Source organism: Gigantopelta aegis, chromosome 3, assembly GCF_016097555.1.
Source record: "Gigantopelta aegis isolate Gae_Host chromosome 3, Gae_host_genome, whole genome shotgun sequence".
NCBI classification, from domain to species: domain Eukaryota; kingdom Metazoa; phylum Mollusca; class Gastropoda; order Neomphalida; family Peltospiridae; genus Gigantopelta; species Gigantopelta aegis.
The window spans coordinates 12,207,334-12,233,637 of record NC_054701.1 but is presented as its reverse complement, the minus strand read 5'-3'; the positions used below and the strand labels follow the sequence as shown (position 1 = coordinate 12,233,637).

General features: G+C 40.1%; 1 protein-coding gene across 1 annotated transcript; it reads left to right on the top strand.

Annotated features, from left to right (window-relative positions):
• Positions 1–31: 31 nt before the first annotated feature.
• On the top strand, positions 32–26,304 carry LOC121367528 (1-deoxyxylulose-5-phosphate synthase YajO-like). The gene is made up of 8 exons (XM_041491755.1): positions 32–152; positions 2,838–2,980; positions 4,105–4,258; positions 4,514–4,687; positions 5,650–5,747; positions 19,341–19,519; positions 24,194–24,333; positions 25,668–26,304. Exons 1-8 carry the CDS (start codon positions 45–47, stop codon positions 25,788–25,790), a joined length of 1,119 nt encoding a protein of 372 aa, XP_041347689.1. The 5' UTR covers positions 32–44; the 3' UTR covers positions 25,791–26,304.

Below are 26,304 nucleotides of genomic sequence, written 5' to 3'. Positions count from 1 at the left end.
TCACAGGTAACATTTTAATGCGTGACGCCGGTGTAAAATCAACTATGAATACCGTGGCCGAAGAATCTAAAGTTGCGTACAATTACCTCGGGCGTTCTGGCCTGAAGGTGTCCAACCTCACTTTGGGATGCATGACATTTGGAGTAGCATCGGTGAGTGTTTTTGAAATTTTAATGTTGCAAAATATTGTCATAACATTCGATAAATACTTCAGCTGATTCATAAATCCTTTCCGAGGGGCCTTTTTGGGGTGCGTGTTGGAAATATGAAATAAATAATAACAACACTTATTATAGTTCACGATAAACTCCGAATGTAGAGTTAAGCAATCATTCTTACTAAGTGTATGTCGGACATCAACGATGAATGAAAACTACAGTACTTTTGAAGTGTCATCATATATTTCCCCTTTAGCATGAGTTCGACCCGTACCCACCCACCCCACCTCCTTCAATGGTTAAGTTTAGTTTTAAGGTTAGGGTTAGTGTTAGTCTTAAAGCCTTTGATATAGAGGGTGTACTGGTCGAACTCTTTCCATTAACAGCCCTTTGGCATTGTTTGACTTGGTGACGCAGTGGTTAAGCCATCGGACTACAGGCTGGTAGGTACATGGTTCGCAGTCCGGTACCGGCTCCAATCCAGAAACTGCGAACCATAATGAGATATGATTGGGACCGTTCAAAACTGAAGTAACGCTTCACGGGAATGAGGTGTTAAAATATGATGCGCTACAAAATGTTATGAGGGAGGAGGTATTATCCAGAGTTTGTATTTTAAAAGTAAAATGCAGCCAGGCATTGCAGTTGTTTCTTCAACAGATGATCTAGTATGCATTGTCAATACAAACAAACACAAAAATTAAATTAAAGTTTGTTTTGTTTGACGGCACCACTAGAGCACACTGATTTATTAATCATAGGCTATTGGATGTCAAACGTTTGATAATTTTGACATATAGTCTTAGAGCGGAAACCCGCTACATTTTTCCATTAGTTGCAAGGGGTCTTTTATATCCACCATCCCACAGACAGGATAGCACGTATTTTGATATACCAGTCGTTGTGCACTGGCTCGAAGGAGAAATAGCCCAATGGGCCCACTGACAGGAGTCGATCCCAGAAGCAAACACAAATACAAAAAAATAGATAATATTGGTCAAATTAGGTCACTATGCCAGGGAAATCGGTGGGGTTATTGACAAACGTTGCGTAACTTTAGGAGGGTGGCCTTAGCATTACAAGTGGGCGGGATCTAGCGATCGCCTGAGGTACTGCCCTGTCGGTGGGGAAGAGCATATAAAAGATCCTTTGCTACTAATGAAAACAATTAGTGGGTTTCCTCTCTTATATTGTCAGAGTTGCAAAGTGTTTGACGTCCAATGGCCCAGTATTAGTAAACCAATATTATAAGAGGGAAGTGGGTAGGCCTATATTATATGCCAGATTTTGCGTTACATAATTGGTGTTGAACGGCCCCATCCCTGGATAGTCTGTTAGGTGAATATTTTAAAGGGCGAATTGAAGGCATTGAAATAGTGAAGGAGTTTATTCATAACAAATGTATATTAATTGGTATAATATATATAGGACTGTCGCCTATTTTCTATTCACATCAGACTCTAGATGTATAGCACATGTGACATGACACTATTAAAAATCCTCCACTTTACAGGTCGATAGATGTTGCATTTCAGCTTTATTTATATGAGTAGCCTAGTGGTACAGCGGTCGTTGTAGGATCGATCTCCGTCGGTAGGCCCATTGGGCTATTTCCCGCTCCAGCTAGTGCACCACGACTGGTATATCAAAGGCGTGGAATGTACTACCCTGTCTGTGGGATGGTGCATATAAAAGATCCCTTGCTGCTAATTGAAAAGAGTAGCTCGTGTAGTGGCGACAGCGGATTTCCTCTCTCCCTGTGTAATTTCCTGTACATGGGTATGTGTCCAGAAAAAGGGTTAATATCGTTTCTTATACTTGGTGTGTTAACACAAATGTTGATTTATCAACTTGATTGCAGGAACCTGTACCACTGATACCACACATATCACATTATTATAGACCTACGTTCAGGTAAACACGGTTTTCGGGAATATTTGTTTTGTAGTCCTGTAATATAGTGTATTTTCTAGCTAGGTACACAAGGCAAGGGGTGGCCATCAGAGACATGACACTGTCACGGATAACAGAGTGGGTTAGGTCGACATGAACATACTGGATAAAACAAGATGGACATTCCAAGGAATGGAAAAGAGGAAGTGGGCTAAAACAGGCCCGTAGTAAGGATATATGAAGTGATATGAGGGATTGGGTGTGTGTGGGGGGGGGGGGGGGGGGGGGGGGGGGATTTGGTTCAGTCGGTTGAGTCCTCGCTTCAGGTGCTTGCGTCGCCGTATCAAACCACCTCGGTGCACCACAATTGATAAACTGCCGTGGTGTGTGCTTTCCAGTCTGTGGGGAAATGCATATTATAAATATCCCTTGCTGCATTAGGAAAAATGTAGCGGGTTTCCTCTGATGACTAGGAGTCAGAATTAACAAATGTTTGTTGATTAATCAATCATTGTGCTGTAGTGGTGTCGTTAAACAAAACAAACTTTAACTTTGATATGGGTAGGCGATTTATTGTGAGGTGACGGGTGCTCAATCATGAAATGTTTATTTATTATTGATCTTAAATTTATGTAAATGCAACATTTTGCAAAATTAGCAAACATCGAAGGCTCTACCGAGCTGAACACGATAATATCCTCAATGTAGTATATTTGACTGTTAGCATTAGACGTTTAGTCTAGACAGGCAGAAGACGCCCGTGTTTAATGTGTGGACTATTTCCAGGCAGGTTTACCTGGGCAGTGCGACGAGGAATCGTCACACAAAGTTATAGACCGCTACGTCCAGTGGGGTGGCAACGTCTTGGATACGGCAAACGTCTACTCTGACGGCTTGTCAGAAAATATCATAGGGTCATGGCTGTCTAAGTAAGTACAACATTAACTCTAAACAATATGTACTTTTGTCAGTATATATGTCACGTATATAGTTATATTTATAATGCATATGTACAGCGAAACATAGAGAAATACAAGGCTGGTCTTCCCCCGATTATATCATCCATCGTTACACAACAAGGCGGGACGTAGCCTAGTGGTAAAGCGCTCGCTGGATGCGCGGTCGGTGTGGGATCGATCCCCGTGGATGGGCCCATTGGGCTAATTTTCGCTACAGCCAGTGCACCACGACTGATATATTAAAGGCCGTGGTATATGCTATCATGTTTGTGGGATGGTGCATATAAAAGATCCCTTGTTGCTAATCGAAAAGAGTAGCCCATGAAGTGGCGACAGCGGGTTTCCTCTCTCAGAGTCTGTGTGGTCCTTAAATAAAATGTGTTGAGTGCGTCGTTAAATAAAATATTTCCTTCCTTCCGTTGCACAACATGTATTACAAAGTCCTGTCTTGTTCTATGAGTGAATGTGAATTATTATTGATCACGATCACTGGTACATGAAAGCATATTAAACCTGTTGGGTACGTCAGTTAGGGATAAAAACAGGAGAAACAAAAATACCTCAAGTTGACTACAAATGTTCTGGTATTTAATTGCTGTTGTGTGTGTTTTGTTATTGCGTTTAGAGGTTTTAAAACTTTACGCATATAGGTGAAACTTAACTTGGACAGTTTTAATCAAAACGTAAATCCTGTACTCATTAATCGTCTTTGACCCATTAATTTATCTTGAAGAAAGATCCTCCACCTCAATGTAACGGTGCGCCACATTTTGGTGGAGTGTAAGCATCTTAAAGACACTCGAAAAGATATATTTGGTCAGAAGTTGTATTACAATTTCTTCGAGATACTGACTTTTAGTCTAAATTTTAATATTACCTATCTGTAATATTTGTATTTTTGAACAGTTCTTTACACTGTGTTTTTATTTGACTATTGAATTTTTATATTGATGTGGTTCATCATTTAATGTTTTGCATTTACCATAATTTGACACCCAATAGCCGATGTATTTTTCGTGCTGGGGTGTCGTTAAACATTCATTCATTCATTCATTTATTCATTTATTCATTCATTCATTAATCGTCTATTCCAGACAATCAAGAGACGATTTCGTGGTCGCCACCAAAGTGCGAGGTCAGGAGAAACCAGTACGTGTTGACAATCGAGGCCTGAGCAGACGACATATCGTGCACGCGCTGGAGGGAAGTCTGGAACGACTCAAAACTGATTATGTTGATCTCTACCAGGTACATGTTATCCATCACAATTATGGGAAAGACGAGTTCCTACAATGTGACTTTCAGTAATGATTTGTAATGTCTTATTTCAATGGCTGAACGCTCCCGAGTACATATGATGTTTTCATACTTCAGTGGATTTCTGTTCTTTCTATCTGGATAAAGTGGAAATAAACATATGTTAGAAATTAAATACCAATAATTTAAAATGAAAATGAACTTACGTGTCATTAAACAAACATTAATTATTTCTGTTGCTGACAGATGCACCTCTGGGATGACGCGACCCCTATCGAGGAGACACTGCGCACGCTCGACGACCTGGTGCGTTGTGGGAAGGTTCGCTATGTGGGAGCCAGTAACGTGGTGGGTTGGCAGCTTCAGAAGATAGTGGATCTCACCGAGAAGATGGGATTTAATCCCTGTGTTAGTCTACAGGTGAGACGTTCAAATAATCGGTTTGGTTTCATTGGATATTGGCTTCGATTGGGGTGTTTTCACGTTTCCTGTTTGGTTTGTGTCAGCGTTTTATGACTTAATGAACGTATCACTAATGCAATTTATGTAGATAGGGAATTATTTGCAAGCAAAAAGAATTTCCTAATTGGTTTCTGCCCTAATATGAGCGAAATAGCGTGAATAGGTGAGAAAATCAAGCGTAATATTTTTGTTTCCGGTTATAGCTTCTAACACAGCCCCTTAGTTCTTTCTGTACAAAAGAATACGAGATTTATATTAACTGTGAAAATAATTTCTTTTTAATATATAAAATATGGTTTTAAACACACAGAAATATTCGGTCTAAAGAGAATGCAGAGACAAACTAAAGAAGATGAAGTAGGTTACCAAATTTGAACCATTTGTGTGTCACGTGAATGCACTATTTTTCAATGACGTTACCAATACATATAGAATACTACAGGCCCGTACGCACCGCCCCCCCCCCCCCCCCCCCCCAAATTACTAAAGGTCCACTTTTCTCTATTAAATTTAAATAACGTTACGTAATCGTTGTTGTTTTGAGGGGTTATTTTTATGTTGATTGGTCCCATCACGAGCAATTCACACCCACCCATTAAAAATCCTGCGTACGGGTCTGGACTAAAATGCCAAAACACAAAACAACGATTTTTATAAAAATATATATTTATATAAAAAATACTACAAACATATTTAAGGCTACACATAATGTTCAAATGTATGCACAGCGGTTGGGTGATTGTATTTTGTTGTTGTTGTTGTTTGGCTTTTGTTCGTTTTGTTTTGTTGTTGTTGTTTTGTTTTGAGGGCAATGTTGTTGTTGTTGTTGTTGTTGTTTATACCTGAATGAATACAATAATGCTAATGTACAGTCATTAATCGCGTATAAAGATCAAACTAAACCATAATTTATTTTTAAGCAACAATACAGTCTTGCTGTACGCGAGTGTGAGTTTGAAGTTTTTCAAGTCTGCAAGCAAAATGGAATTGGCGTTCTGCCATGGAGTCCTCTTAAGGGGTATGCTGAACTTAGTCTATCTGTATCAGTTACTACAATTTTAATTGATAGTGTTTCCTAATTTATAAAATGTTATTGTCAAAATTATATGGTGGATTTAATATTAGGTTATTCATATAGGTATCCAAGGGAATTATAAACAAAAGGGTCCGCTAGGTTCACCATCGAACCCACCCAGGCAACGCCAGTAGTATAATTTGTACGTAGCGGGGACAACAATGGGAATACAATGGGTACGCCTCCAGTACAATGGATATGCACCTCCGATACAATGGGTCCCCACTCCAGTACAATGGATACGTCCCCTATTGTTCTCTCTTAGTACAATGGAGACATCTCCTATTGTTCTTTCTTAGTATAATGGTGACGTCTCTGATTGTTGACATTATTACAATAGATATGCACCTATTGTTCGGTGGTACACTAGGTGACACGCGTCTGTTGTTAGGTTTGACCGAGTTCTGAGTCTATTGTAACGTTGACTGAGTTCCGAGGCTTATTATAGACGCTACGAAATACGTAGGAAACCGGGTTACTTTTGTTGAAGGTGTAACGAGGACAATGAGTACAATGACCTCCTTTGAAAAGTGGGTGTTTTTGAAAGGTGTTATTTTAGAGATATATGTTGAAATACTCTTTTGAATAGCAAACCAGTTGAAACCAGTTTCATTTGTTAGCATTATCCAATAACAACTTGTCTTTTAACGAATGCATTTGAATATGTGTTATAACATAAAGAAAAGTGTATTTTAATCATTATCTGTAACAACTGCGTTAGAAGATGGACACTAACGATAAGAAAAAAGCTGTCTACTTCAGTTGGAAATATGTTTTAAGATGCGAATACAGTTTTGATGAAACAATAGTAAGAAAATCTAACCACTGGTTTGAGAGTCGTACGGAGTGCGTTATGGATGCTAAAAGTTCCTTCTGTGATTCGACTAACAGTACCAAGCGAATAATTACTAGGAAAATACGACCATCTCGTGTTCTCGTGGATGAAGTGGATGATTTTGAGAACAGAATACATTTAGAGAATTGGTTATCACTGAGTTATGCGATTGAGATATGTAAACTAATTCAGCGACTTTCTAAGGAAATGTGTATGGGATGCATGTTTGATGAGGAAAGAACTCATACTTGTAAAACATTGTCCCACGATGATATGATTAAACGCTACTTTCCGATAGCATTAACTGAACTGAACGAAATCGACGTCAGTGCCAGGTGGTTACGTCTTGTTTTTGATGATCCTGATGTTTCAGAAACCCCAGGTTTTATTTTGTGTCAGTACCAATGCAAAGACTATCTGGATATTAATATTAAAACTGTTGAATGGATGGAAATACTAAAATATCAAGTATTGAACATGCTGCGTTTGGAAGATAGATTTGAAAAGTGAACATGTGCGTAGATATAAATTAACGTCACAGAATACATTAAGTCAGTTCAGTGATGTCGTTCAGAGTGAAACCTAACACTGAAAAGAATGAACGTGACAAGAACGAACTTGAAAAATATTATACAAAACCGAGAGACACTGGAGCTTTCTATGGTCCGAAGAAGTTTCACGACGCTTTGAAAAGACGTGGTTTAGAAAACTATAAGTTGAGTACGGTAACACAATGGATGAATGACAACGATGCATACAGTTTGCACAAGCCGGTTACTCGATCATTCAAGCGTCTCCGTGTTCGTGTTAACAAAAAGATGATATGTTTGATATGGATTTGATGGATGTTAGTCGTCATTCAAAGGTTAATAATGCAGTTAGGTATCTGCTTATAGCTATTGACATTCTATCAAGATATGCGTGGGCCATACCACTAGTTAACAAAAGACCGGAGACAGTATTAGACGGTTTCAAAACTGTTTTAAAAGACGGTCGAATACCCAAGAAAGTTCGGGTGGACAAAGGTACCGAGTTCGCTGGAGTGTTCAAAGAGTTTCTGTCAAAAGAAAACATTAAACTGATTGTCACGCAGAATGAAGATATCAAAAGTAACTATGTTGAGAGGTACATAAGGATTTTACGTTCGCTTGTCGCTCGGTATACGTCTTACAACAATACACAAAAATACATAGACGTTTTAGCAGATCTAGTGCATAATTATAACAATACAGTACACTCGTCTCTGGGACATTGGGCACCGGCTGATGTAAATAAAACGAATGAAATTAAAGTGTGGCGACATCTGTACGTCGAGCCCATGGTTAAGAAACTTAAAGTAAAGAAACCATTAGCAAAATTTGTATTTAAAGTGGGTGATTTAACGAGAATCAGCTATTTGCGTAAATCATTCACAAAGGAGCAGGATTTGAGGTGGACAGAAGAGTTGTTTAAAGTACATTCTAGAAGTAGACGACAGGGTATTCCAGTGTACAGACTGCGTGATTTTCATGACGAAGTGCTGAAAGGTATATTTTACACAGCCGAACTTCAGAAAGTTAATAAGAATCAAGACATTCTATGGAAAATCGAAAAAGTGTTAAAAAAGAAGAAGGAAAAGGGAAAAGTGTACTATTTGGTTCGGTGGTTAGGGTGGCCACCTAGCTTCGATTCGTACGTAGAAGAAGGAGAACTGAAAACTGCGTGAGACATGGAGAAGTACATTATATTGAAGAGTACTGGCTCTAAATCAGTGTTTCCTGACAACAACCCCTATCATTTTCGAGTAAAGTTAAATCAGAGGTTAACGTTTGAAGGTGTATGGATTGTGTCTCTTGTGGATTTGAATTTTGGAGAAACTGATATTCAAAGTATGAACGATTTGCAAGTAGATGTGTTGTGTAATTTGTGCGGCAGCAGTCTAGTGGGGGATGCTTTGGTTCCACTGCTGAGACGTGTCGATTTACGCGACGGTCCTCGGTATGAGTTTAACACGCTGTGGAACATGCCAGCAGCATCAGGCGATCCAATTTCATTTATTAAAGAGACAACGAGTGTGACACTACTGTTGCGACGTTATCCATTTCTAGAGTAAATTACTATGGATCGAAAACTGTATGTGCCTGATGTGAATAAATGGTTACGGTATTTCGAAAAAGGAACAAAGAATGTTGTTCATTCGAATAAGCAAGTGGGATCTGGTGTTGGTAATTATAAGGATAAGTGGTTTTCTTACATGATTCCCATTGTACCGAACCATGTTAACAGTAACGATGACAAGAACAAAAACAAGTCTATAATAGAAGTGACGTCACAGACGCAAGATGTCGTAGAACGTGCTGAAGCTGAACAGAAACGTACAAAGGCTATAAAACGTAAATCTACTGATCGAATCGTCAGAACCAAAAAAGTCAGTCGCCTGACACATCATAAAAAAAAAAAAACGAGTTCCAGCATTGAAGTACAAATCAGCTGTTAGTGAAAAAGATATATTTGTATAAACAACAACAAACAGTATGTCGCTGCTCACAGACAAAGACTTTGTGGAAGGGTTACCAAGTGCCTTGGACCTGTTTACTATGCCCCCATACCAAACGAGTGTGTTTCAACATTACTACGTAGACTGCAGGCCCATCAGTCAAATTACAGATTCGTCCCCAGTAGAATTCCAAATTGCAAACAGTGGAAGCGACTACGTAGATTTGAAACGTAGTCGTTTGCATGTAAAGCTGAAAGCGAGCCACTCTGATGGGACAGTTCTGGATAAAGATGAACACGTGGGTCCGGTAAACCTATTCATGCAAGCTCTGTGGTCGCAAGTCGCTGTGTACTTACAAGGTCAGTTGGTGAGTTCAGCAAACAATCACAATCCCTACAAAGCAATTATTGAAACCTTACTGAATTATGGAGCGGATGATAAACAGTCTCAACTTCAGTCACAGTTATTTTACAAAGACAAAGGGGAGGTACAAACAGACATTGAAAGCACAGATCCCATTACCGGTGCTAATTCTGGATTACTCAACAGAGGAGCATTCATCGCAAACAGTAAAACAATTACCATGGAAGGTGCACTATGCGAAGATATTTTTAACATAGGTAGATATCTGGTGAATGGCGTGGATATTACTATAAAGCTATTTCGGAGTTCCGTTCCTTTTTGTCTGATGTCCGGCAAGACTGGTCAGGAATACATGATCGAGTTGCAAGATATCTATTTCAAGATATGTAAACTGAAAATGAACAGTGCCCTGATTCTGACTCACAACAAGCTGTTTGAAAAATCCAACGCCCTTTATCCATTCACTAAAACCGAAGTTAAAATGAGTAGTATTCCATTTTCTCAACAAAGTTACATGTGGGACAACGTGTATCAGTCACATTGTCCGGGTAGACTAGTTGTTGGGTTTGTAAACGGTGATGGTGTGACTGGATCATATACAAAGAACCCTTTCAACTTCCAGAGTTCATTTGTGAAAACTGTGTCTTTGTATTTGGACGGTGTGAGCATACCAGGTAGACCAGTAGAAGCCGAAGACATAAGCGCCTACGTGAATTTATTCGAGGGAGTCAACAGATGGGGTCAAGACAGTGGAAATTACATTAAAAGATCCGAATTTGTTTTGGGTCATGGATTGTTTGTGTTCAGTCTAGAACCTGTGTTTGTGGACTCTGATTATTTAAGCTTAATTAAGAGTGGTAATTTACGGTTAGAAGTACAGTTTAAATCAGCACTGAAAAACACAGTCAGTTGCATTGTGTATGGGGAATTTCCTAGCTTGATTGAAATCGATCAGACCAGGAACGTGTTTGTTAAATAAAATCATGAATGGTATACAAATGCAATGTGCGATCAATTGTGACCCAGATCTACGTTCACGTATTGTCGGTGTTTACTCGAGCGATACACTACCACGCTTGACATGGGGGAGACCCTGGGGGTGTATTGTAAACACGGACCCATCTCACCTTCCCGGCAAACACTGGGTGGCGTTCTATTTTAACAAAGACAAAGCGGAGTTTTTCGATAGTTTCGGGAAACCACCCGAGCATTACAATATAATGTTTGTAGAATATTTAAGGAAACATTATACATCTTATGTTTACAATAGCAAATCCCTTCAAAAGATAAATAGCAGAATGTGTGGATTTTATTGTTTGTATTACCTGCTACAGAAATGTAAAACTGAACTGATAATGAACGAAATTGTGAATCAGTTCAGTGAAGATAAATTACAGAATGATGTATTTGTATGCAGTTTTATATGTAAATACTTTAGATACTGTACGCAATCGTGTATGCCATGTAACTCACTAAATATTGTAAACTATAAATAATACAGTATACTACAGCAAATATGTATTATGCTGTAAATTATTAATAAATTGATGTGAAAAATGTGTACGTTGTCATGTTATTATGTTTCTGTGTTGTGAGGCCTTACCATTATCAAGAGGTGTTTACTCCAGTTTTATTACAGTTGTTTACTCGAAAGCAGAGAAGTAATAATTCCAAAATAAACACTTTTCTGAATAGGTATCCGAACAAAACACCATCACAAGTCAGTATTCCAAACCACATTTCTGAACAGGTATCCTAAAACGCATTACTGAACAGATATCCTAAAACACATTACTGAATGGGTATTCCAAACCACATTACTGTACGCAATCGTGTATTCCATGCGACTCACTACATATTGATGCGAAAAATATGTACGTTGTCATGTTATTACTGTTTCTATGTTGTGAGACATTACCATTATCAAGGGGTGTTTACTCAGGTATTTTATTATAATTGTTTACTCGAAAGCAGAGAAGTAATAATTCCAAAATAAACACTTTTCTGAATAGGTATCCGAACAAAACACTATCACAAGTCAGTATTCCAAACCACATTTCTGAACAGGTATCCTAAAACACATTACTGAACAGATATCCCTAAAACACATTAGTGAAAGGGTATTCCAAAACACATTACTGAATGGGTATTCCAAAACACATTACTGAATTCCAAACACTTTGAATTTAGATATCCAAAGCACATCATTTTTACATTCTACATTAATATGGGGTTTGTACCAAAAATATACTCTTCAAAAGAAGAAACGCAAAACCACATTGTCGTAACATTTGGAGAATTGATTTAATTATTGAATGGTGAGTCCGATAATTACCAAATGTTGCAGGATTGTTCACAATTCACTCTAGTCCATTGTGAGTAAGTGATAGGACACACCACCAAGGTCAAGGTCATCTGGAGTCAATACCGGGTGTGGCCTCCGCGTGTGTTGACAACTGCCTGGCACCGCCTGCCCATTGAAGCAACCAGAGTACGGATGACGTCCCGGGGGATGGTGGCCCACTCGGCCTGCAAGGCTGCTGCCAGCTCGGGCAGGGTCTGGGGCCGTGGTTGTCGCTGTCGGAGGCGTCGGTCCAACTCGTCCCATAGATGCTCAATTGGGTTCAAATCCGGTGATATCGATGGCCAAGGAAGGACATTAACGTTGTTGTTCTGTAGGAAAGCCGTTGTGAGACGTGCTGTGTGACGCCTGGCGTTGTCATGTTGGAACACTGCGTTGGCGTTGGCCATAACTGGAACGATGTGTGGCCGGAGGATCTGGTCAATGTAGCCCTGTGCATTCAGGTTGCCCTGCACGTGGACCAGGTCAGTTCTGCCAGTGTGTGAGATGGCTGCCCACACCATGACACTACCCCCGCCGAATCTGTCCACTTCCTGCACGCAGTTTGCCGCATAACGTTCACCACGACGCCTATACACGCGACATCTTCCATCATGACGTCGGAGCAGAAATCGGGACTCGTCACTGAACCACACCTGTCTCCATCGCAGTTGAGGCCATTGTCGATGAATCTGGCACCACTGCAGTCGGAGTCGACGGTGTTGTGGTGTTAAGATGACACCTCGAACTGGACGTCTGGCACGAATTCCTACCTCACGTAGGCGGTTCCGTACGGTCTGGTCGGATATCCTGCGCAAACCTGGTATTGCTGCGGCTGTGGAGGTGGCAGTAGTCAATCGTTCCCGAAGGTGGCGTACCCGGATGTAGCGGTCCTGCCCGGGGGTAGTGACCCGTGGTCGACCGGATCTAGGGAGGTCACGTGTTGATCCATGTTGCTGGTAACGGTCCCACAGTCTGGAGATGGTGCTTGGGGACACATGGAATGCCCTGGCAACGGCCGTTCTGGATTCGCCTGCGTCTAGTCGGCCGATGGCATTGTTTCTCTGTGGTTCACTGAGACGTGGCATGTCCTGGATTGTCAACTGTCGGCCAGATACAGAGGCCAGGCAAGCGAACACCCTGCACTTTTATACTGTCGGTGTTCATGTTGCACGTGCAGACAACGCACGTGCAGTGGTGACATGGTTTGCACGTGGCTGCGTTTTTGCGAATATTCACATTTTGGAACTTTATTGTACAGTAGCTGCGTTTTATCGAATGTAACCGTGGGAATGTGTTTGGGACATGCAATGACCTTATATTCACAAAGCATGAACCGGTAGGAAACATAAAATCGGAGTTATAACCCATTTGTACCCTTTTGCGTTTCTTTTTTTGAAGAGTATATAATTTGTTTTGTTATTTATTTCCTCTTTTTAACAAATATACTGAACAGCACATTAAACGCACCAGTATTCTCATTGCTATAAAATAGTTTACTGATAAGTACAATACGTTAATTTCAAAATAGTTTACTGTTAAGTACAATACGTTAATTTCAAAATAACGTAGGTTGCACCACTGATGATTTCCCTTTGCTGTTCATTATATTTATGCAGTGAGCTTTTGTCTCAAAGTAACACATATATTTCCGTTCGTCTGTTTTAAGCTGGGTTTTTTTTTGTTTTTTGTTTTTTTTGTTTTTTTTGTACACAAAAACCCAACCTCCTATATGATCGCCGTGCTTTGCTACTAACAGTTTGCCAGGAGATTCAAAATGCTTGCAATGTCATGGTGTGACCGCAGTGTAATCTCTACTCTGTACACATAGCAGAATGTTTACATTAACACCTAGCCTCCTTTATGATCGCCATACTGTGCTAATAAACAGTTTCGACAATTATTGCGGTGACATGGTGTGACCGCTACTGATTAAATATCCTATCAGGTAACACAAATATTCGGTCAGACATGACTGTTTGAAAGCGGTCAGTCGCTTACATTACAATTTTTGTTTTCATAGCCACAAGTGATCGTGTAAGCAATTCATATTACGAAAATATACTTCTTATAGCTGGACTTTCTATTTGTTTGCCATATACAAGCATGAATACATAGCTCATTTGGGTTTATGTTCGCTTGAGGTGCTTGCGTTGCTCGGTGGATCCATTTAGCTGATTGCTGTTACTCCGTCCCAACCAGTAAATCACAACTGGTATATCAAAGGCTTTGACATACACGTGCTTTACTGTTTGTGAGAACCTACATCTAAAAGATCCAGTGTTGCTAATGAAAAACAATGGTTAATAATTAATAAACCAATGTTCTCTAGTGGTGTTGTTAGAATATATATATATATACACACACACACACACACACACACACACACACACACACACACAAAATCGTAAGTCCACCACAACTTTGTTTCCCAGTTATCCTTTTTAAATGTACTTATTTCCATTACTCTTAGTATCTGTATTCAATGACAAAATAACAATTCATTCAATATCATGAACAAATGTACTTTATTGGATTAGTAGTACATACAATTTATTACATTTATAAAATAAACAACAGCGAAAAATACATGTTACATCTAATCCTGTGCATTTACAAACGTTCACTTCGGTCATATGTTTTAAAGGAATTTCTTCCCGGGTGGACCAAGGTCTGCCTGTCTCTTCAGAAACAAAACAACTGGTTTCTTCTTTCCATTCTTTACCATTACCGAATTTGACTTGATTATGTGAATGAGTTTTGGTCGCTTCCTATTGACAACCATGCTGTTTTTAATGTCCGGACTGGCCAATGGTCTATGTAACTGTGAACATAAAAATGTATAGACTAAACTTAAGTATGCTATTCCGGTTCACTCATTTCAGAAAGATCTGAATGATTAGATTCCGACTCGCTTTCTTCTTCTTCTGTCAGATCTACATGTGGTATAATGTCTTTCATGATGGGTTTCAACAGTAGCTTGATCTTGTCCTTTATCACTGTGTGATCTGTGTTAGGATCTGTTTTGTTTAAACTATCGAATATAAATCGAAACAAAGGTGCTTTTGAAAAATACTTTGTAAATTCAGTGATAACAATCAGTGTTTTGACTAATTCATGTTCCCACAGTCGCGCTAGTTTTCTCTCTATCCACTCTTGTGTCTTTCCTTGCTGTTGATATTTCTTACGTCTGAGTTTCATGTCTTCTAGATGGTTTGCACGAACACGACCCCACACACGTTGTAAGCCGACATTCTGCCATTCTATAGTCAGATCATGATCTAGTTTATCAAACATGTGTTTTCCGTCTCCTTTCTGCGAGTTAAAAATGTCATGACTGTTGGTGTCTTCATCATGGTATTTGGTGCGTTTTCGGGGTTGTACCAATTCGTTCTTAGGACACCACGTTTTAATATGGCGTTGTAAGTCAGTCATATTACCAAACAAAATGCCACAATCGGTACAAGCAGTAGCCATAATAAATGAACCTGTTTCGTCACTGGATTCGCCCAAGTCTTCGTCAGTATATTCCTCTTGTCCCAAATTGCTACCGGTTTCAGAAAATGATTTAACAGTGTCTACGGCTCGGGTATCTGAAGGAATCTGACTGTCGGGCGGCGAAGAAACGTCTTTTAAAGTATTACTGTAATGCTTAATTCCGTGGTCTGTGGGTTGAGTGGACTGCAGTTGTTGGATCCGTGCTGGAATGTCTAAAATATTGGGTTTAAGTCTGTTATTCTCGTGAGTTGATGGTCGCAAATCGATCGTGAGATTGCCGTAAGGTTTCTGAACAGCAGTCTCATAAACTGACATAAAACGATCACTATTACTGGGGTAAATTCTTCTCGCAAACAAGTTCACTTGCTGTCTGTCAATGGGTGAATTGAACAAAGTCACGTAGTGAGAGTTGAGAGCAATATCACGTGACTCCTTGCCTCTTGGAAACAAGTTTTGTAACAGAAGAAAATTAGTTACATTCTTGTGATGTGAAGTTTTTGTAAATAACTGAGAGATGCGTTTGTCATCCTTGGCCTCGGGCATATGATCATCCAGAATTAAAACATTGTTGTTGCGTGCATTAAAGAAATTGTCGTCCTGTAAGTTGTAGGGGATACCTTTCTCAAACTGCACTTGGGGCATTCTTTCACGAATAGTGTTGTAAAGCGGCTGCCACTCTCTGTAACACCATATGATGTTGTTAGGTGTCGGCTTGACGAGTCCTTTTTGCAGTATTTGATACATAAACATAGTTTTCCCACATCCACTTGGGCCCACAAAACCAGCATTAGACGGAATAGTAAATTTGAAAGGCTCTCCATATTGTTCAGCTGGTAATCCTGAAGTTGCTAACTGTGTCGCTGACAAAGACCTTTGAGGAGGAGGAGGAGTATATGGAGGTAATTGAGGAGGAGGTGGAGGAGGGGTGTCTGGCCGGTGCATCTGTCTCCGGTGCCTTTGCATATTATCATGTCTGGAAAAACTGTTCCCACACTCAGGGCATGATGTTGATCCCATGATGAATTTTGTTCAACTGAAGCCTGAACATATTTAATCCACTTCCATCAACGCCTTGGATTGTGCGAGTGATGCGTGAATCAACAAAGCCCGTCTCGGTTTGATACATGCATCATTGAAAAGTTTCAAGTAACTCAAAATTTCATTAATTAAGTCTGTCATAATTCACAACGCAAGCAGATCTCCTTACTATGAAATAGTACGGGCCACCCCAGCAGTCTGGAATGTCGACACCATGTGCGACACGTTTGAGTGACTCAATAGCTTCAGCTTGCTTTTATACCACTGCGAACCCTCCGATAACACTCGCTCCGATTCACCACGGGGGTACGCCACAATGATCCAAGAGTACTGTTTGCTCATCTCAAATGCATTTACACAAATGAAGATTATTATATGCAACAGGCAGCTTTATACTAGCTGCTGGGTGTAAATACATCCGCCCAGTACCTCGCCTATCTATATAATCCTATCTGCTCTGGCTTAAAAACTCTTTTTTTTGTGTAAACTATTATGAACACACACACACACACACACACACACACACACACACACACACACACACACACACACACACACACACACATATATATATATATATATATATATATATATATATATATTAAAGGGTAGGCTATGAAATGGCGACAGTAGGTTTCTGTGGTCCTTCACCAAATGTGTTAAATAAAACATTTTATCCATTGTAATGTACTTTCTGTACGGTATTGTATATAAATTTGATTTAATGGTACTTGGTGGGGGTTTTTTCTCACATACAATACAGCATGTAAAAACATATTTTACATGATTAAAAAATCGCAGTAGACAGCTTGTTTCCATTTATAAAAAAGAAATCACACACACACGGACCCTAGATTATCGCCATTGCATTGTACGTTCTGACATGGCCAGACAAATCAAGCAGTACACACACACTGTGTTCACATCAAATGTTTGCTTTATAGCCACCAAAGTAAACGTTCACGTATCATATACCCCATTCACTGATGTTCGTGGATCGCTCACCGACTTTTCAACAAACTGTTTGTTGAAACCAATATTGCTTTAACAACTTTATCACATGGTCGTAGTATATCTTGACTGTTCATTTCTTAAACGACACAAAACATATAAAAAAGACACACGTTCTTACAGCTAAACAATATTTACTTACGTTCTGCTAACGTAATGATGCGCTCTAAAGTAAATTGCACATGTAACATTATCAGTTATTTAGAAGTTTACGACTCTTATTTTTGTCAGTTTTAACAGGAAATTTGACGTCGGTCTAACGTTTTAACTGAAATTTAATTTAATTAGATGATATTCGAGAAAAAAAAATTGGAACGGTATTATCGTCATATTAAAATGAAACCAGACAGCTTAATATTTACATTTCAAGTACACAACTATAAATAAAACCTGCTTTTCCACGTATTTATAAATAAATCATTAAAAACCATCCACGATTCAAAGTAAACAGTTTCACCACGTATTTCGTAGTATCTATAAATAAAACTCGAAACTAGTTCATCGTAAAAATAGGTATCTGACATCCATTATACCGGCGAACAATAGGTGCATATCTATTGTAATAATGTCAACAATCAGAGACGTCACCATTATACTAAGAAAGAACAATAGGAGATGTCTCCATTGTACTAAGAGAGAACAATAGGGGACGTATCCATTGTACTGGAGTGGGGACCCATTGTATCGGAGGTGCATATCCATTGTACTGGAGGCGTACCCATTGTATTCCCATTGTTGTCCCCGCTACGTACAAATTATACTACTAACGCCCCTGTATTACTCAATGATTAACTTCGTCATTAATTTTACGGAAATCTGGAAGCAAGTGTCAATATTGTTTTTCATGGAGTTGCCTCAGCCTATGTAGACATTTTCATATTTACTTTGCGGTTCTATTGCCGCACCTAAAGAGATTTCTTTGAATTAGTATTCAGCCTAAGATTTTAGAGCAGGTTCTGCTTCTGATTATTGTTATTTCCAAATTCAAAGAGTATGAACCCAACCAGAAAAAAACGAAGAAAAAAAAACGAACTATAATAAAGAAGATATAGCATAGCAACTGTAATCACTGGCGTACACAGGGGTGGAGCCTCCCCAATCACACCTCTTTTTTTGTCCATCACCTTTTTATACGCCCGTCTATGATGGGTCGTATTATGGTATGGCCCCGTACGTACGTACGTACGTCTGTTAAGGTTGTTTTTTTGTTGTTGCATATCTTGCATACAGATTTTTTATCTTGCATACAGATGCATACCGAACCATCTAACTTCATATGTAGGAACAACTTGGGATGGCGGTGTGTCGCGTACTATTACTAGGTCACTGTCACCTACTTTTCACGGTATACTGCACATAACAGTAAATCCTTGTCCGGACTATGTCTTGAATACAGATGCACACAGGACTGTCAAACTTCACATGTAGGAACAACTTGGGATGGTGGTGTGTCACATACAATTGACTGGTCACTGGGACACAAATAAATCAAATAATCTGTTTATATTCTGAACATCATAGCTAAACAAAATTTTCCTTTCTAATAAAGAACAATAACTTCATTAATCAGACAGCACCTTCTCCAATGGATACAATATCATCGGTAGTTGGGCAAAAACAAACTGTTCATCCATCCTATTCAAAAATGTCACATAATTAAAATTGAATTATACTCGTAACATATCAGGGGCGTCGGAAGCAATTAAACGTTGGTACGGCCGTGAACGCAATGTATATGATGAGATCTGTACTATGCGAGCCATAGGAAGAGCGAAAAACGTTCCTGGCCAAAAAAGTGGTACAGCCATGGCCGTACCAGCCGTACCGCTTCCGACGCCCCTGCATATTCATTAATATCTATGGTTTTCCATCAAACTACTGACTGGCGTATCATGTACCTAACCGGTACTCTTTTTATATTTACCTTTGGGCCCATAAAACGCCTGCACTGTTGATCGTTTATATATTATGTAGGGGTTTGTTGTCTGGCAAATACCAACGAGACACCAAGCCGTCAGAGGGTCGTATTGGCTGGGTTATGCAGGACGAACCCAAGAGAGCCACCCAGGCGTGTCCGGCATGGGGGCAGGTGTCCGCTCAAGACAGGGTCTGGAACACACTGGACGTTATGAAGAGTTGTGCAACTAAGCACGGTGAGAAAATCTTTATTTTTAACTCACTAGTAGTTGTAGGTCTAGTTATTAGTCCTCTGCAAGTCCAACCGGAGCCGGAAGGAGACTATAGGATTCATATTCGTCCTTCTGTCTGTCTGTCTGTCTGTCTCTTTGCCTATCCGTCCGTCCGTCCGTCCGTCTGCCCTTCCGTCTGTCACACAGATAGTTTTCCGGGTGTGTTTTTTTACAATTCCTTATGATCTTGAGCTGAAATTTTGAGTGTAGCTTTAGTAGCTTTAGTGTAGCTTTAATTATGGCCCATGAACTTTGGAGATACGACAATTATTTTTCCAGAATGTTTTTCACAATGCTTCAAGATATTGAGCTGACATTTTGTGTATAGCTTTATCATGTACTGTTACAGATCAAGTTTGACTTTCATGGTGATTTACCTATTTTTTGACAGAGTTATTGTCCTGGAACTTAAGAGATACGAAAATGTGTTGTCCCCAGTCGGGGTTATGTATTGCTTTAGCAGTCTTCTCAGAATGCTTTTTCACTGGTACTGGTGGTGTAGCACGTGTTATTATTTCTCATTGCTGTTGGGAAGCCTATTATTGTAAAGCTGTCTGACCTACTGCCATAATTAGACAAGTATTTAATTGTAGAATGTATCTAGTCAAAGTATACATTATTAGCTTTAAGCCGCCCTGCTGACAGGCATACACTTCATATACAAATCAATAACATTTGATAAATAGTGCATATATATTGGATGGAGAATAGCATATGGATAATGCATTCTTATATCACATGATATTACACGTTATGTATGTTTATGTTTGTTAGTGTATAATTATCTCTGTTAATGTTGAACACATCTTACACGTCCTACAAGCATGTTTTTATTGTACAATTAGCTGTTATTGTATAATCTTCTCGGTTATGTTCAAGCAATTAAGTCTGTTGTGTAATTAGACTCTGTCAAAAAAGAAACGCATTGGCGAAATATTCATGGAATTATCTCTTTAATACAAAGTGGCATAATTTCGTTATTTATGATCGTATCACAGTCAAATTTGACATGAGTATGTGACAATGTTCTTGCTATTGACTGACGGCAGTGGGGGCGTTTTCGTCACCAAACAGCGTCGCACAAGGGCGCTGAAATCAGTACCTTGTGTGGCCACCAGCAGCAGCAATCACTGCGCGACGTCTCCTTGGCATAGACTGAATGAGTCTCTGAATCCGGGCACGTGGAATCCTAGCCCATTCTTCCTGCAGTGCATGTGACAGTTGCGGAAGCGTCCGAGGCTGAGTCACGCTGGCGTACACGTCTGTCCAGTTCATCCCATAGATGTTCAATGGGGTTGAGATCTGGCGACATTGATGGCTATGGCAGCACATTAATGTTCTCATTCTGTAGGAAATCCGTTGTTACACGTGCCGTGTGCGGCCTGGCATTGTCCTGCTGAAAGAGTTCTCTCTGTCGATCCAGAATGGGAAGCATGTGACGCCGAAGAATTTCATCCCGGAAGCGTACAGCTGTCAGGTTGCCTTGTACGAACACAAATTCATTTCTGCTGGTGTATGAGAGGGCTCCCCACATCATAACACTCCCTCCACCGAATCTGTCAACTTGGGCGATGCAATTGTTGGCAAAACATTCATTGCGGCGTCTGTAAACACGTTGTCGTCCATCACGTCGCTGTAGAAGGAAACTGTACTCGTCGCAGAACCATACTCGCCGCCAGTTTCCCAAGTTCCACCCCTGTACATTCGTGCACCGGCGAACACCTAAATGTCGATGTTGACGTCGCAGGACGGGGCCAACATACGGTCTCCTAGCCCGTAAACCAGCTTCTCGAAGTAGGTTCCGAATGGTTTGTGCAGACACCCTTCTCAAACCAAGTATGCGTCCAGCAGTGTTCGTTGCTGTGGCAGTTCGGTGACGCAAATGCAGAACCCGGATGTAGCGATTTTGTGCTGCAGTTGTTATGCGAGGAATTCCACTTGTGGGCCGGTCTTCAGCTGATTGAAACTGCTGGTACCTGCCCCAGAGACGTGGAATGGTGCTCTGATGGACGTTACTGTGGCGTGCGACTGCTGACTGCGATTCACCTAACTGGAGGCGGCCTATTGCAATATTTCCATTCGGCAGGTTTAGTCTTGGCATCTTGTAACTCGTCTACGTCGAAATGGAAATGAGGCATCATTGCGAGCATTGTAGCTTTAACACTACTACAATCTTTTCCCCGAGTTTCACGTGTATTCTCCAAAATCTGACCATTTCACGCCGATTTCCTGTAATTGTCGCACGTGCGCTAAAATTGTTTTAGGGTGCATTTGGGCATGCTGTCTCATTCTAGAAACATTAACAAACATGGTCATTCAGCAACATTGTACAAAAAAACTATATTTTGTAAAATCAAACACTTTTCTTCTTTCCCAATCACCTATGCGTTTCTTTTTTGACAAAGTATATTTCAGTCATTGTTTTACATTTCATTTCATTTCAACTTATTTTCGTGCTTATATCCAATTAAGGTTCAGGCACGCTGTCTTGGGCACACACCTCAGCTATCTGGGTTCTCTGTCCAGGACAGTGGGTTAGTGATTAGATGGTTAGTGGTAAGTGAGAGAGAAGAGGGTGTAGTGGCTACCCGTTGAGCCATTAAGAACTCGCGCTGGGTTGGAGCCGGTACCGGACTGCGAACCCTGTACCTACCAGCCTGTAGTCCGATGGCTTAACCACTGCACCACCAAGGCTGGTATTGTTTTACAAGCAAGTCTGTTGTGTAATTTATTCAAGCGTCATAACCCAGTCAAATTTGAAATTTATCAATGATTGGCAGAGTTATGGTCCTTGAACTTAGTAGATGTGCTGGGCCCGGTATGGGACATATATTGTTATATTACAGTACAGATTGTGTGGGATATTTTTTACAAGCAGGTCTGTTGTGTAATTACTACAGTTATCGTTTTACAAGCTGGATTGTTGTTTAATTGTGTAAGTTATTTTTCACAGACAAGTCTGTTATTATCGTATAGGTAAGTCGGTGGCCCAGGTAGCTCTGAGTTGCTTATTTATTTTTTATATTTTCATTTTTTTTTTTAATCCCACTGCCCCCTTTCCTTTTACTCCTTTGAACTCCATCTCATTTCTTCCCTATTTGGCAACCCCTCCTATCTTTCAACTCCTTTCGCTGTCCACCTCCACATCCCAGTCTTCTCCAACCGCGGCATGTGCTTGTCTTTTGTGGCTATCTGTGTCACACACCTGTCATTCCCCATCAGCTTTTATCTGTGGGCTTAGTCTGACCACTTCGGAGAGTGTTCAGTAGTGACTTCTGGCATTGTTAAGAGACACTTTTAACTACCTACTATGCTCCCCTACTATCGGCGGTAGTTAGTTAGTGCCATGGGTGAGACCAGCTTTATTAGCGGCAGAGGACGAGGATGCCAGGTGGGTGCATGGAAGTACACAGAAACTGCACCAGTGGAGGAAGTTGAGACAGGTAGCCGATGGTGTGGACAGCTTAGAAGACAGAGTCAGAGGAAACTGACAGAAAGGGTCGAAACAGATTGAAATCGTGGGAGAAATTGAAAAGTGTTTTATATTAAGATAATGAGAATCGTAGTCAGACGGTGATACATGAGAAAGATGAATTAATGTGTGAACCAGCTCTGACAGGCTTTGAACCATTGTCGTCAGCTTGATTGTCCAGCAGCTTATCCACTAGACCACTGAGCTATTATCTTACATGTAAGTCGGTGGCCCAGGTGGCTCTGAGGTGTTTATTTACCTGTTATTATCTTACAGGTCAGTCGGTGGCCCAGGTGGCTCTGAGGTGTTTATTTACCTGTTATTATCTTACAGGTAAGTCGGTGGCCCAGGTGGCTCTGAGGTGTTTATTTACCTGTTATTATCTTACAGGTAAGTCGGTGACCCAGGTGGCTCTGAGGTGTTTATTTACCTGTTATTATCTTACAGGTAAGTCGGTGGCCCAGGTCGCTCAGAGGTGTTTATTGACCTGTTATTATCTTACAGGTAAGTCGGTGGCCCAGGTGGCTCTGAGGTGTTTATTGACCTGTTATTATCTTACAGGTAAGTCGGTGGCCCAGGTGGCTCAGAGGTGTTTATTGACCTGTTATTATCTTACAGGTAAGTCGGTGGTCCAGGTGGCTCTGCTGTGATTATTGACCTGTTATTATCTTACAGGTAAGTCGGTGGTCCAGGTGGCTCTGATGTGTTTATTTACCTGTTATTGTCTTACAGGTACGTCGGTGGCCCAGGTGGCTCTGAGGTGTTTATTTACCTGTTATTGTCTTACAGGTAAGTCGGTGGCCCAGGTGGCTCTGAGGTGTTTATTTACCTGTTATTGTCTTACAGGTAAGTCGGTGGCCCAGGTGGCTCTGAGGTGTTTAGTTATTGTCTTACAGGTATTGGCCCAGGTAGCTCTGTTTATTTACCTTGTCTTACAGGTAAGTCGGTGGCCCAGGTAGCTCTGAGGTGTTTATTTACCTGTTATTATCTTACAGGTAAGTCGGTGGCCCAGGTAGCTCTGAGGTGTTTATTTACCTGTTATTATCTTACAGGTAAGTCGGTGGCCCAGGTAGCTCTGAGGTGTTTATTTACCTGTTATTATCTTACAGGTAAGTCGGTGGCCCAGGTAGCTCTGAGGTGTTTATTTACCTGTTATTATCTTACAGGTAAGTCGGTGGCCCAGGTAGCTCTGAGGTGGCTGCTTCAGAAGGACGTCGTGTCCTCGGTGGTGATCGGTGCCCGAACTCTTGACCAGCTGGATGACAATATGGGCGCCGCTAATGGCTGGAAGCTCACACACGAGGAGGTATGCCTGTCATATATATATATATATATATATATATATATATATATATATATATATATATATATATAATATAATGTATGTATATATATATAAATTTTTTAAGAATTAGATATTACACATATTACCTGAAAATGTGGGATTATACATAATTTTTGATAATACGTATCCTCTGTAACACACAGCTAGTAATGGGCAATTTAAAGCTGGATTCTAGAGCATCATACGCCTTACCAGGCATAGCGGAAGCAAGTAGACATTGTGGGGAGGGGCTTGACTGAGATCGAGAGTGCAAAACTAATTTTCTAATGGGTTCGGTGGTATGCTCTCCCGTAAAATATTGAAAACTAGATGTCCTGAAATGCAATTCCCTGCATTCATCTCTGCTTTAAGATTTACTACCAGTAATAGTTTTGATTCAGAATTATATAGCCCCACCCTGCTCCGCCGTGCCTGCTTACCTATTTGTAATAAAATAGGATAATATAAACAAAAAAACGAATTTAACAAACATACAAACGTCCTGAAGAACATTTTCTGAAATAAGCTTGCAATATTGTTCATATCGAACATAGCAATCATTTTATTCGATCGTGATAAACTGATAACTGAAAATGACTCACGACATCAACTTTATAACTTGTAGATCGTGGATTATCCTCAGTGTATCACAGCTCACAATGTCATGTTTACTTTGTTCTGTGGATTATCCTTAGTGTATCATAGCTCACAATGTCATGTTTACTTTGTTCTGTGGATTATCCTCAGTGTATCACAGCTCACCGTGTCATGTTTACTTTGTTCTGTGGATTATCCTCAGTGTATCGCAGCTCACCGTGTCATGTTTACTTTGTTCTGTGGATTATCCTCAGTGTATCGCAGCTCACCGTGTCATGTTTACTTTGTTCTGTGGATTATCCTCAGTGTATCACAGCTGACAATGTCATGTTTACTTTGTTCTGTGGATTATCCTCAGTGTATCGCAGCTCACCGTGTCATGTTTACTTTGTTCTGTGGATTATCCTCAGTGTATCACAGCTGACAATGTCATGTTTACTTTGTCCTGTGGATTATCCTCAGTGTATCACAGCTGACAATGTTAGGTTTACTTTGTTCTGTGGATTATCCTCAGTGTATCACAGCTGACAATGTTATGTTTACTTTGTTCTGTGGATTATCCGCAGTGTATCACAGCTGACAATGTCAGGTTTACTTTGTTCTGTGGATTATCCTCAGTGTATCACAGCTGACAATGTCATGTTTACTTTGTTCTTTGGATTATCCTCAGTGTATCGCAGCTCACAATGTTATGTTTACTTTGTCCTGTATTTTCACAGATGACTCAGCTGGACCAGGCTTCACAACCGGAAGTGCCCTACCCATACGAAATGGTGTGGCGACTGAACAAAGATCGATGCAACACATTTGTACCATCTTTCTATGTTGGCAACACGTGTTGATCATGTCGTAGAGCCGCATTTCAATAATCAGAGAGTGAATACAGCATACAGTCCAAGTGCTACATCAGTTAATAATTCTTTTAAATATCCATACTATTGATAATTTATTTCCTATATTACGGATATTCAGTGATCTCGACTTTTAATATCATATATATTTTTTATGTTTTGGGTGGGTTTTTTGTTGTTGTGTTTTTCACATATAATGAGAAAATGTTTACTACTTGTGCTATATTAATAGTACATAATTGGTGTTATCATTTCTATTATAATTTTATATACTGTTACGTAGATCAGTATTTGGAAACATTATTCTACTGAACTGCTGGAATAAACCTGTCATATGTAAAAATAATTATCTTCGTATCATGAGAAATTGTTACGTGTGTAGTGCATTATTTATGTATTAAAGGGACACACCCTAGTTACGGCTAGTTGTTAACCATTACGGCGTTGTTTTTCGCTATTAAACCCATTTTTCACAAATAAAATTGCACTTTACTTACCGTTTATT

Bases quoted from the DNA above. Each gene is read 5' to 3' on its own strand.
- LOC121367528 (XM_041491755.1), top strand. From the start codon at position 45: ATGAATACCGTGGCCGAAGAATCTAAAGTTGCGTACAATTACCTCGGG. The intron at 4,688-5,649 runs GTGAGACGTTCA...TTTATTTTTAAG, and splicing joins ATCCCTGTGTTAGTCTACAG to CAACAATACAGTCTTGCTGT. The intron at 24,334-25,667 runs GTATGCCTGTCA...GTATTTTCACAG, and splicing joins GGAAGCTCACACACGAGGAG to ATGACTCAGCTGGACCAGGC.